Raw genomic sequence first — 14,021 nt, 5'->3', positions numbered from 1 at the left:
ACACCTGGGGCTGAGCGTACATCAGCACCCGGGGAGTAAAGTACACCTGGGACTGAGGGTTTATCAGCAGCTGGGGAGGAGAGCACACCTGGGACTGAGGGTACATCAGCACCCGGGGAGGAGAGTACACCTGGGGCTGAGCGTACTTCAGCACCCGGGGAGGAGAGTACACCTGGGACTGAGCATACAGCAGCATCTGGGGAGGAAAGCACGCCTGGGACTGAGGGTACATCAGCACCCGGGGAGTAAAGTACACCTGGGACTGAGGGTTTATCAGCAGCTGGGGAGGAGAGCACACCTGGGACTGAGGGTTTATCAGCACCTGAGGAGGAGAGCACACCTGGGACTGAGGGTACATCAGCAGCTGGGGAGGAGAGCACACCTGGGACTGAGGGTACATCAGCACCCAGGGAGGAGAGCATACCAGCACTGATTAAGGAGCAAACATGTGTACCTTAAGAAAAAGATACTTCAGCACTACAGGTGGAGAGAGCATCAGCACTTGGGCTGGAGGGAGCATCAGCACTTGGGGTGGATGGAGCATCAGCACTTGGGCTGGAGGGAGCATCAGCACTTGGGCTGGAGGGAGCATCAGCACTTGGGGTGGAGGGCACATCAGTTGATGGAGTAGGGAGTGATTACGCACCAGGGTCAGAGGGAATCCCAGGGCTTCAGGTGGATCACATTAAAAACCCTTGGGATGAGGGAACATCAGCACCTGTGATGGGGGGAGCATCAGTGCATATTTGTGACTGTGGGTGGGACAGTGACTTGTCTGAGGTCACACAGTGTGTCATTACCTCTCTCTCCTCTCTCTGCAGCGCTGGGGTCTCTGGGTGGGATAGTGACTTGTCTAAGGTCACACAGTGTGTCATTACCTCTCTCTCCTCTCTCTGCAGTGCTGGGGTCTCTGGGTGGGGCAGTGACTTGTCTAAGGTCACACAGTGTGTCATTACCTCTCTCTCCTCTGTCTGCAATGCTGGGGTCTCTGGGTGGGATAGTGACTTGTCTGAGGTCACACAGTGTGCCATTAACTCTCTCTCCTCTCTCTGCAGTGCTGGGGTCTCTGGGTGGGGCAGTGACTTGTCTGAGGTCACACAGTGTGTCATTGACCCTCTCTCATCTCTCTGCAGTGCTGGGGTCTCTGGATGGGACAGTGACTTGTCTGAGGTCACACAGTGTGTCATTAACTCTCTCTCCTCTCTCTGCAGTGCTGGGGTCTCTGGGTGGGGCAGTGACTTGTCTGAGGTCACACAGTGTGTCATTAACCCTCTCTCATCTCTCTACAGTGCTGGGGTCTCTGGGCTGGATCTTGACTTGCCTGAGGTCACACAGTGTGTCATTAACTCTCTCTCCTCTCTGCAGTGCTGGGTCTCTAGGTGGGGCAGTGGCTTGTCTGAGGTCACACAGTGTGTCATTAACCCTCTCTCCTCTCTCTGCAGCGCTGGTGACTCTGGATCCAGACATGGCTCATAAAAACCTGATCCTGTCGGAGGACGGGAGACGCATGAGATGGACAGACAGACCGCAGCCCCAGCCGGACAGTCCAAAGAGATTCATTGTGTGTTTATGTGTGCTGGGGAGGGAGGGGTTCACCTCGGGGAGGCATTACTGGGAGTTGCAGGAGCTGGAGAAGGAGGATTATAGGGGGGAAGTGGGGGTCGCACGAGAGGCCCTGGGATGGGAGGGACATTTCAGTCCACGCGGGGCCTGGGATATGCGGCAGACTTCTAATGCTAAGTACTGGACTCTCGACTTCCCTCTCGCCCGCCTGACCCTCCCTCCGCCCCCCCTGAAGCTGGGGCTGTACCTGGACTATGAGGGGGGGCGGCTGTCCTTGTACGACGCAGACACCTTGGAGCATCTCTGCACCTTCAATGACACCTTCACCGGGGTGCTGCACCCCTTCTTCCTAATCGGTGAGGGGGCAGGCCTGCGTCTGGTGTAATAATAGTCCCCCCCCCCCTCCAGAGGCAAGCAGGAGCCCCCCAGCCCCTTTCATACCCGCTCTGATTTCCAGCATCTATTAACCCTCCCCCAGGGGGCTCCACACAGGGCCGGCTTTAGGACAGTGAGACTGGTGCGGCCACACTAGCCGCTGACCTGTGAAGGGGGCGCTGTAACCCCAGGGGGGCGCTGTGTTTAGCAATATCTTATGATAGGAGAGATGAGGGGCACTTTTGCAGGTGGCAGGAAGGGAATACGAGTAGGCGGTCTTGGAACGAGGGGGCGCCAAAGATGATTGTCGCACCGGGCTCCACACCTCCTTTCATCCACTGATTGACCTCCACCTTGGGGGGTGCAGTGTTGACCTGTTATTCAGCAGTGCCCTGTGAACTCCCCAGGGAGGGGGAGCAGGAGATGTCCCAGAGAAGGGGGAGCAGGAGATGGTCCCGATGAAGGGGGTTAGCGGGAGATATCCCCAAGTGAGGAGGGAGCTTGAGACGTCCCAGAGGGAGGGGTTGCAGATGTCCCCCAGGGATGGGGTAGTGTGAGATCTCCTGCAGGAGGGTATGCAGGAGATGTCCCAGAGGGAGGGGATGCAGGAGATGTCTCGAAGGAGGGGGCAGGGGGAGGTGTCCCTGATGGAGGGAGGGAGGGAGAGTGGGAGATTTCCCAAAGGGAGGAGGGAGTAGTAGATGTCCCCCAGTAAAGAGGGAGTGGGAGATGTCCCCCAGGGAGAATGGAAAAGCAGATGTTCCCTGAGGGAGGTGGGGCAGGAGATATCCCCCGGGAGGTTGGAGGTGGAGATGTCCCGAGGGAGACAGGAAATGACCACAAAGGAGGGGGGAGCGGGAGATGTCCCTGAGGAGAGAGGAAGGGAGATGTCCCCGAGGGAGGGGGGAGTATGAGATGTCCCGGGGGAGGGGGGAGCGGGAGATGTCCCCATAGATGTTCCAGTGAGAAGGGGAATCAGTAGATATGCCTGAGGGAGGGGGGGGTGGGAGATGTCCCATAGGGAGGGAGAATAGTGAGATGTCCTCCACAAAGGGGGATACAGGAGATGTCCCAGAGGGAGGGGGAGAGGGAGATGTCCCAAGGTAGGGGGGCAGGAGATGTTCACAATGGATGTCACTGAGGGAGGGGGAGAGGGAGATGTCCCGTGGGAGGGGGCGCGGGAGATGTTCCCGAGGGAGGGGGGCTGTTAGATGTCCCCGAGAGAGGGGAGGGTGGTACATGTCTCAGGGGAGGGGGAGCTGGAGATGTCCCTCAGGAAGGGGGGGAGGGAGATGTCCCAGTGGGAGGGAGGAACAAAATGTGTCCCTGAGGGAGGGTGCAGTGGGAGATGTCCCCCAGGGAGGGGGGAGCTGTAGATGTCCTTGAGGGAGGAGGGAGTGGGAGATATCCCGAGGGAGGGGGCACGGGAGATGTTCCCGAGGGAGGGGGGCCGTTAGATGTCTCCGAGAGAGGGGAGGGTGGTACATGTCTCAGGGGAGGGGGAGCTGGAGATGTCCCCCAGGAAGGGGGGGAGGGAGATGTCCCAGTGGGAGGGAGGAACAAAATGTGTCCCTGAGGGAGGGTGCAGTGGGAGATGTCCCCCAGGGAGGGGGGAGCTGTAGATGTCCTTGAGGGAGGAGGGAGTGTGAGATATCCTGAGGGAGGGGGAGAGTACGATGTCCTGAGGAAGGGGGAGATGTTCTCGAGGTAGGGGGTGGGAGATGTCCCTGAGGGAGGGGGCGGGATATGTCCCCGAGGGAAGGGGGTAACAGGAGATATTTAATAAAAAAGGCTGTAGAAAACACACATACTCTTAAAGTCTAAAATGCACCAGTCTGCCACACCCGTTCATCGAGGCTCCTAGGTGCTTAGTCAGGTTTCCACAGCTGGAGCTGGCACCTTAGCAAATGATGAATTTTGCAACAAGCATTGGCATAGCGAATTGGTCTCGCCTTTGGGACCTTATTAGTGTTTCGCCAGAGCTATTGGCTTTGCCAATGCTGTTAAGCTGTGTTGTAGAGCAGTGTGGCTGATCTGCAGCATGTGGAAAAGTTATAATACAAAGTGTTAAAAGCAATTTTGTTGCCTTATATATACAACTAAGAAGACATTATGTACAAGTGAACGACCCTATTAAAAAAAGAATTAACATAAATAATATTATCTAGGTTTTTTTGTCCTTGCAATGCGGGCAACTTTTTCCTGCCTGTTCTAATGCTGGTTTGTTTTATAACTTTTTTTGCTATGGGTGGGGGTAGACAAACGTGAGGGTGGAGTTTGGGAAATAGTGGCCGAGGTGGTGCTGGTGAGGTCGTGCTCAGGTGGCACCAAGTGATGCAGAGGTGGTGCAGAGTGATGCAGAGGTGGTGCAGAGTGATGCAGAGGTGGTGCAGAGTGATGCAGAGGTGGTACCAAGTGATACAGAGGTGGTGCAGAATGATGCAGAGGTGGTGCAGAGTGATGCAGAGGTGGTGCAGAATGAAGCAGAGGTGGTACCAAGTGATGCAGAGGTGGTGCAGAGTGATGCAGAGGTGGTGCAGAGTGATGCAGAGGTGGTACAGAGTGATGCAGAGGTGGTGCAGAGTGATGCAGAGGTGGTACAGAGTGATGCAGAGGTGGTGCAGAGTGATCCTGAGGTGGTGGTGGTGAGGTGGTGCAGAGGTGGTACCAAGCGATGCAGAGGTGGTGCAGAGTGATCCTGAGGTGGTGCTGGTGAGGTGGTACTCAGGTGGTACAGAGCGATGCAGAGGTGGTGCAGAGGGATCCTGAGGTGGTGCTGGTGAGGTGGTGCTCAGGTGGAACTGAGTGATGCAGAGGTGGTGCAGAGTGATCCTGAGGTGGCGCTCAGGTGGTACCAGTGATGCAGGTGGTACCGAGTGATGCAGGGGTGGTGCGGAGTGATCCTGAGGTGGCGCTCAGGTGGTACCAGTGATGCAGAGGTGGTGCAGAGTGATCCTGAGGTTGTGGTAAATATTCTTTTTACCGAAACTGAATTTCATACGGAATCTTTAAAATAAAGTAAAATAGCTCAGAATAACAAGAGGCAGAATCCGTGGTATAAGAGGTTTTCTAAATGGGCTTTATTCCATCCAAAATGGCCGACTCGAGTCGCGGCCTTCAGGTTCCGTCACCACGAGGGTTCAGGAAGTGAAGTACAATACTTTATTGACAAGAAGTAACTTTTATAGGTCATACATTTACAATGAAACAAGTGCAGAAAGGCGTGACAATTGATAAGATAAATTAACATAGTGATACGTAATTGAAACTAGGCGTAATAAGGAGCAAAAAGAAACGTGATTGGCTCTGATTATCTTACATAGGTGGATCTATACGATAATACTTAACATAGATGCGTGCGCAGCAGCATGACGTGTGATTGACGTGCAACTAGGGGGTGAAGGGGACTTGACATTTAGCTCTACATGTGGAGACGAGAAGTCTGGGGGTCATGTCAACCTAATCCCAAATCATATCTAACATCCTATGTTTAGAGAACTATGTTATCCACAAGGAAGGACTCTCGGACAGAATCTACTCTATACTAACTGTATGTGCGTGTACAAGCGTCTAAGTGCCTATATGAGAAGCGAGGGGCAGAAAACTTTCCATGGCAACAGGGCTATGAATCACTTGCAGGAGGACGGAAAGGCTGAGTCCTTTGCTTGTGAGCTAAAGGAAATGTTTACCTAAATCACTAGACAGGAATGCATCGGCTGAAGAGCAAAATAGATAATTCGAAGGTGAAATACAGCTTCTTGGCAGGCAGGCGAAAACTGGCCGAGGCAGGCACCGTTAGCTGCACAGGGAGTAGGACAAAGTTCATGGATACAGATGCGAGCTCAAGCTGAAACTGTCAGAGACAGAGAGCAGGGAAAGGCTTTGAGGAAAGAATCGGGCCTACTTGCCTGAACTGTAAAAATGAAGTACCTTAGCCATATAAAGTCGGTGGCTTTTCATACTTAGGAATTGAATATCCAGCCCATTGATGGCGGATCTGACAGAGAACATGTCGACGGTAGACACACATATGTTTGCGTCTTGGAAACTGGAACTGGAGGGAACATACATGTACTTGTGACATGCACATAGAATCGTTGGGGTCCAAGATAGGGGACATAACTGATCAGGAAAATCCACATTTCCACATTCCCTCCTTGTCCCCTACTTGCCCTTCAAGAGATATCAATCTTCATTATTCCATCGATTTGCTCATGGAGCATCATTTCTTCTTCCTTCCTTTTCCGGCATTTTGAACGAGAACTTTGATATGGAATGCATGATGTGGCACACAGACCACAAATAGCTGGTCCACATTGTAGGCATAAACAACAACTGAAGAGCATAAGAAGGCCAATACCTAGGAAAGATAGAACTCTCCATCCCCAGGCTGATATCACACTCCAAAACCACCCGGACCACGTCCAAGTGCCTGGATTCTCGTGTATCTGGCTTACAATCTTATGAAGGCGTGTTATAGCTTTATATACAGATGGCGAATTTTCTGGTATGAATATGCAGCAGCTGGATCCGATGACCCTGCAAGCTCCGCCCCTATCGGCCAGGATGACGTCAAGGACAAGACGATTCTGGAGAACAACAATTCTCATCACTGATTGTTCCTCTGTCAGATTGCCTAGGGCGGCTATAGTCTCGTTTACTACAGCTTCAAGAGTCTTGGTGAGTCTGCGTATCAGCTTACTATTTGATATTGTACCTATATAGGGAAAGATACCTTTATTGAAATCTACATACTTGTCCCATGCCGTCTCAGTATAATCGACAACTGGGAGATCTCTACGCTCTCTTTTGTGTACTAAATGAACATTTCGATAATAATCAGGGGGAGCTAGGAAAACAGGTGGCAAAAGGAATGCTATGTAACAGGTACCATCCCAATCTAGAGGCAGACGCATATATGCCGTCTGACCACATATGAAGTAAGAATGGCGAGAAGCTCTAAATGAAGATTTACCTTGATCACTATATTCTACTGTAGTAACGCATTTGCTTTGGCCCATGTGTATGGAACCAACTTTTCTCACACATAATTCACCCTTAACTGGAAATACTGACATAGTGGGCAGAATTAATTCAACTTCGGATTTGACGTTCAAAATCATGAGATTAGGCGTAAAATTACCTAATTTATACACTTCATTTTCTAAATCAGTTCCTGTTCTACTGGGGTGACCCTCCTTATTAGGGTGACAGACTTTGAATAAAACTAGATTCAGATTTCCCCATATCCAATGTTGTTGATAAACTGCTGTGTCTGGGTCTATGGAATTTAGTAAACTAAACCATGCTCCACAGGAGCCATTGTGTGTGAACGGATGTGGAAAGAAAGGCAGAACTCCTTTGTTATTCTGATAGGGAGGGAGTCGGCCACACACCCAACAATTGGTGGCATTACTAGTCTGATGGGAATGATGTAACATACTAATGAAGGTGTTATTGCGCAGCGCAAGTCTATAAGATAATTCATGTGGCGGTAGATCGCTAAAAGAATGTTCAGCAGTAATATTATAAACATGTCTAGAAATAGGATGATATATGTGCAAAATCACACTCGTAATGATTATTAAAACACTCAAAAAAAACAGAATTAATAATGTCCTCACACAGTAGCTACGCAGTGTTTTACAATACGCCTGTCGTTTCAACATTTCTCTGGTATTTTCTCTACTCAGGTCCAAGGGATACATGTCAGAGACAATTCAACCGCTTCACCTTGGAGAGGACTTAAACAATCAAATTGCTCGACTGTTTGGGCCTAAGTTTTAATTTATAGTTCTGAGAGTCATTCCTTTCAACAAAGGGAAGTTTTGAATCAGTCTGTGAGGGAGTGCAGGGCACAGTGTCTATATCCGAGGATAGTCCATGAAATTTCTTAACGTGGCTGGAATGTATCCATCCTTTGCGGCCCTCCACTTTCACGGCTGTTCTTGTGGTCAGCAGGACTAGCTTCGGTGTTTTCCACCTGGGCTCCAATTGGGTTTTCCGATCGAAATTCCTCACAAACACCAGATCCCCCGGAGCAACGTCATGGGGTTTCACCTCAGTGTTGTCAGGAAAAGCTGCAGCTACCTGTGAACGACAAGATTGTAGTGCAGACATCAAGGAAGCCAGGTAATCTGTCAGCATATTACAATTAACATCAGTTATTTTACGTGGTACAGGCGTCCCCCACATATTTGGTGGCCTTCCGAAGATCACCTCATACGGGGATAGCCCTGTTCGAGAGTGTGCTACCATTCTTATGTAAAATAGTGCAACTGGTAAGGCTACTATCCAGTCAACACCTTTCTCCTTACATATTTTAGACAATCTGATTTTCAAAATTTGATTATGTCGTTCCACGAGACCTGCTGCCTCGGGGTGTCGGACACAGTGGAATTTCCACTGATATCCCAACAAAAGTGAGACATGTTTCATTAATTCGGATGAGAAAGGCTGGCCGTTATCTGAATATACAACACGTGGTAGCCCGTACCGTGGGAAGAATTCTCGAACTAACTGTTTGGCAGTAGTCGGGGCCGTGTAATCTGATACTGGGTACGCCTCAGTCCATCGGGAGAGAGCGCAGACAACTACAAGAACATATTTGAATCCTCGACATCGTTCCATCTGGATATAATCCATTTGGAGCACTTCAAAAGGATGATCAGGAGTCTGGAATCCACCCTGTTCTACGGGAACACTTTTTCCCGGATTGAACTGGCAACATATCATACAGGTACGGACCTTTTGTTTAGCTGCTGCTCGTAAATGTTTATTGAACCAAATGTGTTGAATGCTATCTAGCATAGCTTTTTCTCCTAAATGCGCCGGGCTGTGAATTGTAGCTATAATGGCTTGGACCATAGAGTCAGGAAGAAACCATACAGATTTCTCCTTCGTCATCCATCCCTGATCTGTCTGGATCCCTCCTAGTTCAGTCCATTTCTTTAATTCTTCTGCAGTAGCATGTGTCTGTATGTCAATTACGTCAAGTGCGGGATCCTTAATTGTCATACACTGTGTTGGTGTCTGAACTATTGGCTTTGTCATGTCTAATGTGCGATTCTGAGCAGTCTGTTTAGCTGTTCTGTCAGCTAAATCATTGCCTTGAGAAATGATATCAGTAACCTTCGTGTGTGCTTTACATTTCATAATCGATATAGCAGTGGGTAGATGTATTGCGTCTAACAAGGCATGAATGAGGGGTCCGTGTTGAATGTGGGCACCATGGGAGGTTAAATAACCTCTCTCTCGCCACAGTACGCCGAAGTCGTGTACAACTCCGAATGCATAACGTGAGTCAGTGTATACATTAACTTTCTTATTTGTGGCTTGAATACAGGCTTGTGTTAGAGCAATAAGTTCTGCTGCTTGGGCTGACAAAGTATCTATACAATTTGTCTCAATAACTTCAGTGTCTGTTGTGACTGCATACGCGGCCACTAAATCTCCTGTACTTGTTCTCATGCACGATCCGTCTACATACAACGTCAGGTCTGGATCTAACAATGGAACGTCTGTCAAGTCTTGTCTAGGTTTCGTCTTTATTTCAATGATTTCAACACAATCATGAGCTAGTGGGTCTGTTCCAATTACAGGTAATAGTGTAGCAGGATTCAATGTATTACACCGTCGGATCTCTATGTGTGGTTGAAACAATGTCAGTTCATAACCGGTAAGTCTTGCTATGGTCAAGTGTTGTGTTTGTGTTCGGTTCACAAGAACCTCTACTGCATGTGGTACTTGTACTGTCAATGGATGTCCTAATACTATGGCATCGCTTTGTCTGATTGCTAAAGCTGTCGCCGCCACTGATTTCAGGCATGCAGGCAAAGCCTGAGCTACGGGATCTAATGTACTGGAAAAATAAGCACATGGCTTGCGTGATCCTGCTTGATCCTGAGTGAGTACTGACAAGGCAGTACCTTCACGTTCTGTAACAAAGAGTGTAAAATGTTTGCTATAACATGGTGTTGCTAAAACAGGTGCTTGACATAAAGCTTCCTTTAGGCTTTCAAAAGCTTGTGTATGTTCCTGAGTCCAAGGGAGAACAGTCGATGTGGCTGCCTCCTGTGTGGTTAACTGAATGAGTGGTTTTGCTAGAAATGCGTACTGAGGGATCCACTGCCTACAATATGAAGTGAGGCCTATAAAAGCCCGCACTTCCTTTTGTGTCTGGGGTATTGACATGTTAGCAATTAACTGGATGCGATCTGGTGTAAGCTGCCTTCCCTCCTTGGACAGCGAGTGACCAAGATAAATAACTCGCTGGACACAGAATTGCAGCTTAGAAGGAGACACCTTGTGCCCCTTGTCGGCTAGAAAATGTAAAACTGTCAGAGAAGCCTTTTCACATTCAGGTTCGCTTCTCGCGGTGATCAGCAGATCATCGACATATTGAAGCAGTGCAGTATTGACTGGCATGTGGATACTGTCAAGTTCTCGTTTCAGTGCTTGGCTGTAGATGCTGGGGCTTTCTGTGAATCCTTGGGGAGCGCGTGAGAATTTAAAGCTGCGCCCATTTAAACTGAATCCGAACAAATATTGGCTTTCCGGATCTATTGGGACGCTGAAAAAGGCATTCTTGAGATCAATTACAGTAAAGAATGTTGCTTCGGAATCAATTGCTGTCAATAATGATGATATATCAGGGACCACAGGAAATTGTGGTACAATGCACTTGTTTAGTTCGCGCAAATCAATAACCAATCGGTATACTGGTGGGGCAGTAGGATCAGTTCGTTTAAGAATCGGAATTATCGGTGAATTACATACATTGGAGTCTGTTTCTACAACTACTCCCTGGGCAATTAGCTCATCAATGATTTTCAGCAAAGCCACTACAGCATCATGCGGTAACTTGTATTGTCGCATTCGTGGTAGTACCACTCCTGCTTTCAATGTGACTCGGTATGGTGTAATGTTCATGCAGCCAACATCCGTAGGGCCTTGTGCCCATAGATGTACTGGTAAAGTCTGTAGTCGGGGATCCATGTCCCTAGACACATAGTGACCTTTAAAATCACGTAGAAACAACCTTACTCCTTCCGGAGAACAACATATTATGGCTCCTAGTGCTTTCAGAGTTTTAATTCCTAACAGATTTTCTGGGCATGATTTAGTAAGCAATAAATCTGTAGTTCGTGTCAAAGGTCCTATCGTAAGTGGGAGAGGCTGTGATACTTCATTAACAATAGGTTTTCCTGAAAAACCAAGGGAAACATTTTGAGAGCCTGAGAGGGGTGCCCCTGGAACTTCACTACGTTTTATAGTTGTTCGACTTGCCCCTGTATCGAGTAAGAATTTTCTATCTTGACCTAACAATTCACTATGTACATACGGTCCTTCTTGATCTACAGGAATCTCGATGAGCGGTAAGTCAACTTCCCTCTCTAGGCTTGTTCATGCGTAACGCTGATACTCAGGATATTCATATTGTGCAGTCTGATACATTTGTCGTGTTGTGGTTTGTGTGGCAGTAGCAGGCAACGGTGGTGCAGCTGGCACGAACTGTATGGGCTGCTGTGAGGCTGGCATGGACTGTTGCTGAACTGGCATGGACTGTTGCTGAACTGGCATGGACTGTCCATGCTGCATAGCTCCTTGTTCATTCTGATCTTGTCTAACTAATCGTGGTCTCTCTTTTGCAATACCTGTAGCGATATTACGTTTCAGGACTGGACAATCGTGTACATAATGGCCTAGTTGCTTACAGTAATTGCAGGTTCCTTTTACAGGAGCTGCAGAATCACCAGAATGTGTCACACCCTTTTTGTGACCCTCTGCTGGTACTGTCTGAGAAACTAGCATTTTCATTTTTGTATCCTTCATGCGTCTATGCTCGTGCTCTTGTTCATCCCTAATTCTATTGTGATGATACTGTAACATTTGTAGCATTTGTGACGGAGTGTTACTTTGCCAGGTACTCTCGAATTTCAATATTCTATTCTTCACTGGAGGCAATGCATTTTCCACTAATTTTGTCACAAATAAATGTGGATATGAGTCACTACTTGCTTTTATACCACTGTTTATACCAAAACATTTTTCAAATCGAGCATAATAATCGCTTGTGTCTTCATCTTGCTTTTGTTTGCAGGCTGTGATTGCACCCCAATCTTCCTTTTTTGTAGTTAATAGACGTGGCAGTACCTGTACTAGTAAGCCTGGTAACAGTTTAACTTTATCCCCGAGCCCTGAACCTGCAGTTCGGGCCCTTTCTTCCTCTGCTAATGCTGTCCAGTCTATCTTTTGGTCTCCCACTTCCCACTCTTTTTCTTTCAGTTTTTCATAGATGCCAGCAGGCAAAAGCACCTTTAATATCGTCATAATATCAGGAAAGGTGTACTCTCCCATTAGTAACATGTCTTTAATTTCTCGGTGGAAACCCGCTGGGTCTTTGTCATGACTAGGTACTACTTTCTTCATTTCTAATAATTCCATTTTTGATATGGGTGTGTAAACAAATACACGGTGAAACTCATTGTCTTCGCCTTTTATTGGGTGCACTTCTCGTAAAGGATTTTGTCTATCCATATAGTACGGCGTTCTTTCTCTGTGGGGCAGCGAGAGAGAATCCGGATTTACAAAAAGGACATACTGTTTACGTGACACTAATATCTCTTTAATTAGCTTGTTACTAGAACCTCTCCATCTGTTCGTGAGTAGTTCCGTTAATATATCAGGTAAAGGACCAGGGTCAGCATGTTGGCTCTTATATAATATAAGGAGTTGCTGAATCATATAGATTCCAGCTAAACGTTGTTCATCTGCACTGAGATTAAAAAACGTGTGTGCTACGGTCTCATCACCGTATTTTTCAGGACTGTCAATCCAGTGAACAGCTGATCTGGCTAATTCTTGCTCATCCATGGAATCGAGGAGGTGGTAACCCCTTCGTTCTCGTAGTATTTTATCTGCGGCTTGAAACAAATGTTCAGGAGACTTCAGATTTATTACAGGCGTCGGATACGTTCTGCTATTATTTGGGCATACAGAGTGTATGGGATCAGAAAAACATCTAGTATTTTCACAGGATCTTCCTCTGCCTACATAGGCTATGGTCTCTGACTGTCCTGCGGAATTCCCTGATTCGGACACTTCATCTTGCTCGAACTCGTCTGTTCCCAATCTTTCTTCATGAATACGCTCTATTTCTCTACGGATTTTTCGGCACATGGCTATTATACAATTTTGCTTATCGTGTCTCCCTTCTGATATATTCTGGCTCCATCTTGTAAGAATAAGCATTGCATTCGGGTCTACCCCCGGACGGTCTTGATTTCTGATCACACAGTTTATGAGGAAACGTAACAGTTCCCCCTGTATCTCTACTTTCTGGAATTCCATAGCTCTGTTAATACATCCTGGATCTCGTCCTGTTTGAACAAAATGGTATATGTTATCTAGATGCGTAGTCATTCCTGGTAACCTTGCTAAATACTCTGCGGCTCGCCTGATGCGTAATGATGCCAGGACCATTTCGTCCTCTTTACCAACCACCGGGTCATATCTACAATTTACAAGGAGTTCCTTAAGCGTACGTTCACTTACGAATTTAGGTGTACGTGAATGCGCTGATTCTTGAAAGACAAGTTTATTTATTCTGGGTGGTGTAAAGGTATTGCTAGCACCTCCCGTGGCCCCATCTGGGGCGTCGGGTGTGAATGGGTTCGTTGAACGTGACACAGCAACTATGGGTGTCGATACCACTGTAGAATCGACTGCGGGGACAGATGTGCTTGCCGAAGCTTGTATCGGGACTTGCTGTTGCACGGGGTCGGATACCTGATCCTGACGTTGAACCCCTCCGCCAGACGGTCTATGTGGTGTGGCGTTAGCATACTCGGGAGCTGTGTCGTCTAGATATGAGGAAAGAAAAACATCTTCTGCGGTTCTGGGATGCCCTTTTTGATGTACCTTAATTGGAAATAACGGGGGTGGCAAGTCTTTTGGCATTCCTGGAACAGCCGTAGGTAATCCTTCGGCTAGAAGGGGATACATACCATTCATAAGAGCATTTCTTTGTCTATTTACTTGTTCTGACTTCACTCGGATACCTTCCTCAATTAATAGATTTT

The 14,021-nt window shown here is 47.8% G+C and overlaps 1 protein-coding gene across 2 annotated transcripts in view; it reads left to right on the top strand.

Moving 5' to 3' along the window:
• LOC146813553 (E3 ubiquitin-protein ligase TRIM39-like) overlaps window positions 1-2,676 on the top strand; it is an 87,006-nt gene extending 84,330 nt beyond the window's left edge. For both annotated transcript variants that reach the window (XM_085614773.1, XM_085614772.1), the window contains exon 5: window positions 1,443-2,676. In XM_085614773.1, the coding sequence (XP_085470899.1) occupies window positions 1,443-1,948 (506 nt within the window). In that variant the 3' untranslated portion in view covers window positions 1,949-2,676. The remainder of the gene's footprint in view (window positions 1-1,442) is intronic.
• Window positions 2,677-14,021: the final 11,345 nt, after the last annotated feature.

Source organism: Triturus cristatus, chromosome 7, assembly GCF_964204655.1.
Source record: "Triturus cristatus chromosome 7, aTriCri1.1, whole genome shotgun sequence".
Taxonomy (NCBI): domain Eukaryota; kingdom Metazoa; phylum Chordata; class Amphibia; order Caudata; family Salamandridae; genus Triturus; species Triturus cristatus.
This window is presented reverse-complemented; position numbering and strand designations above follow the sequence as displayed.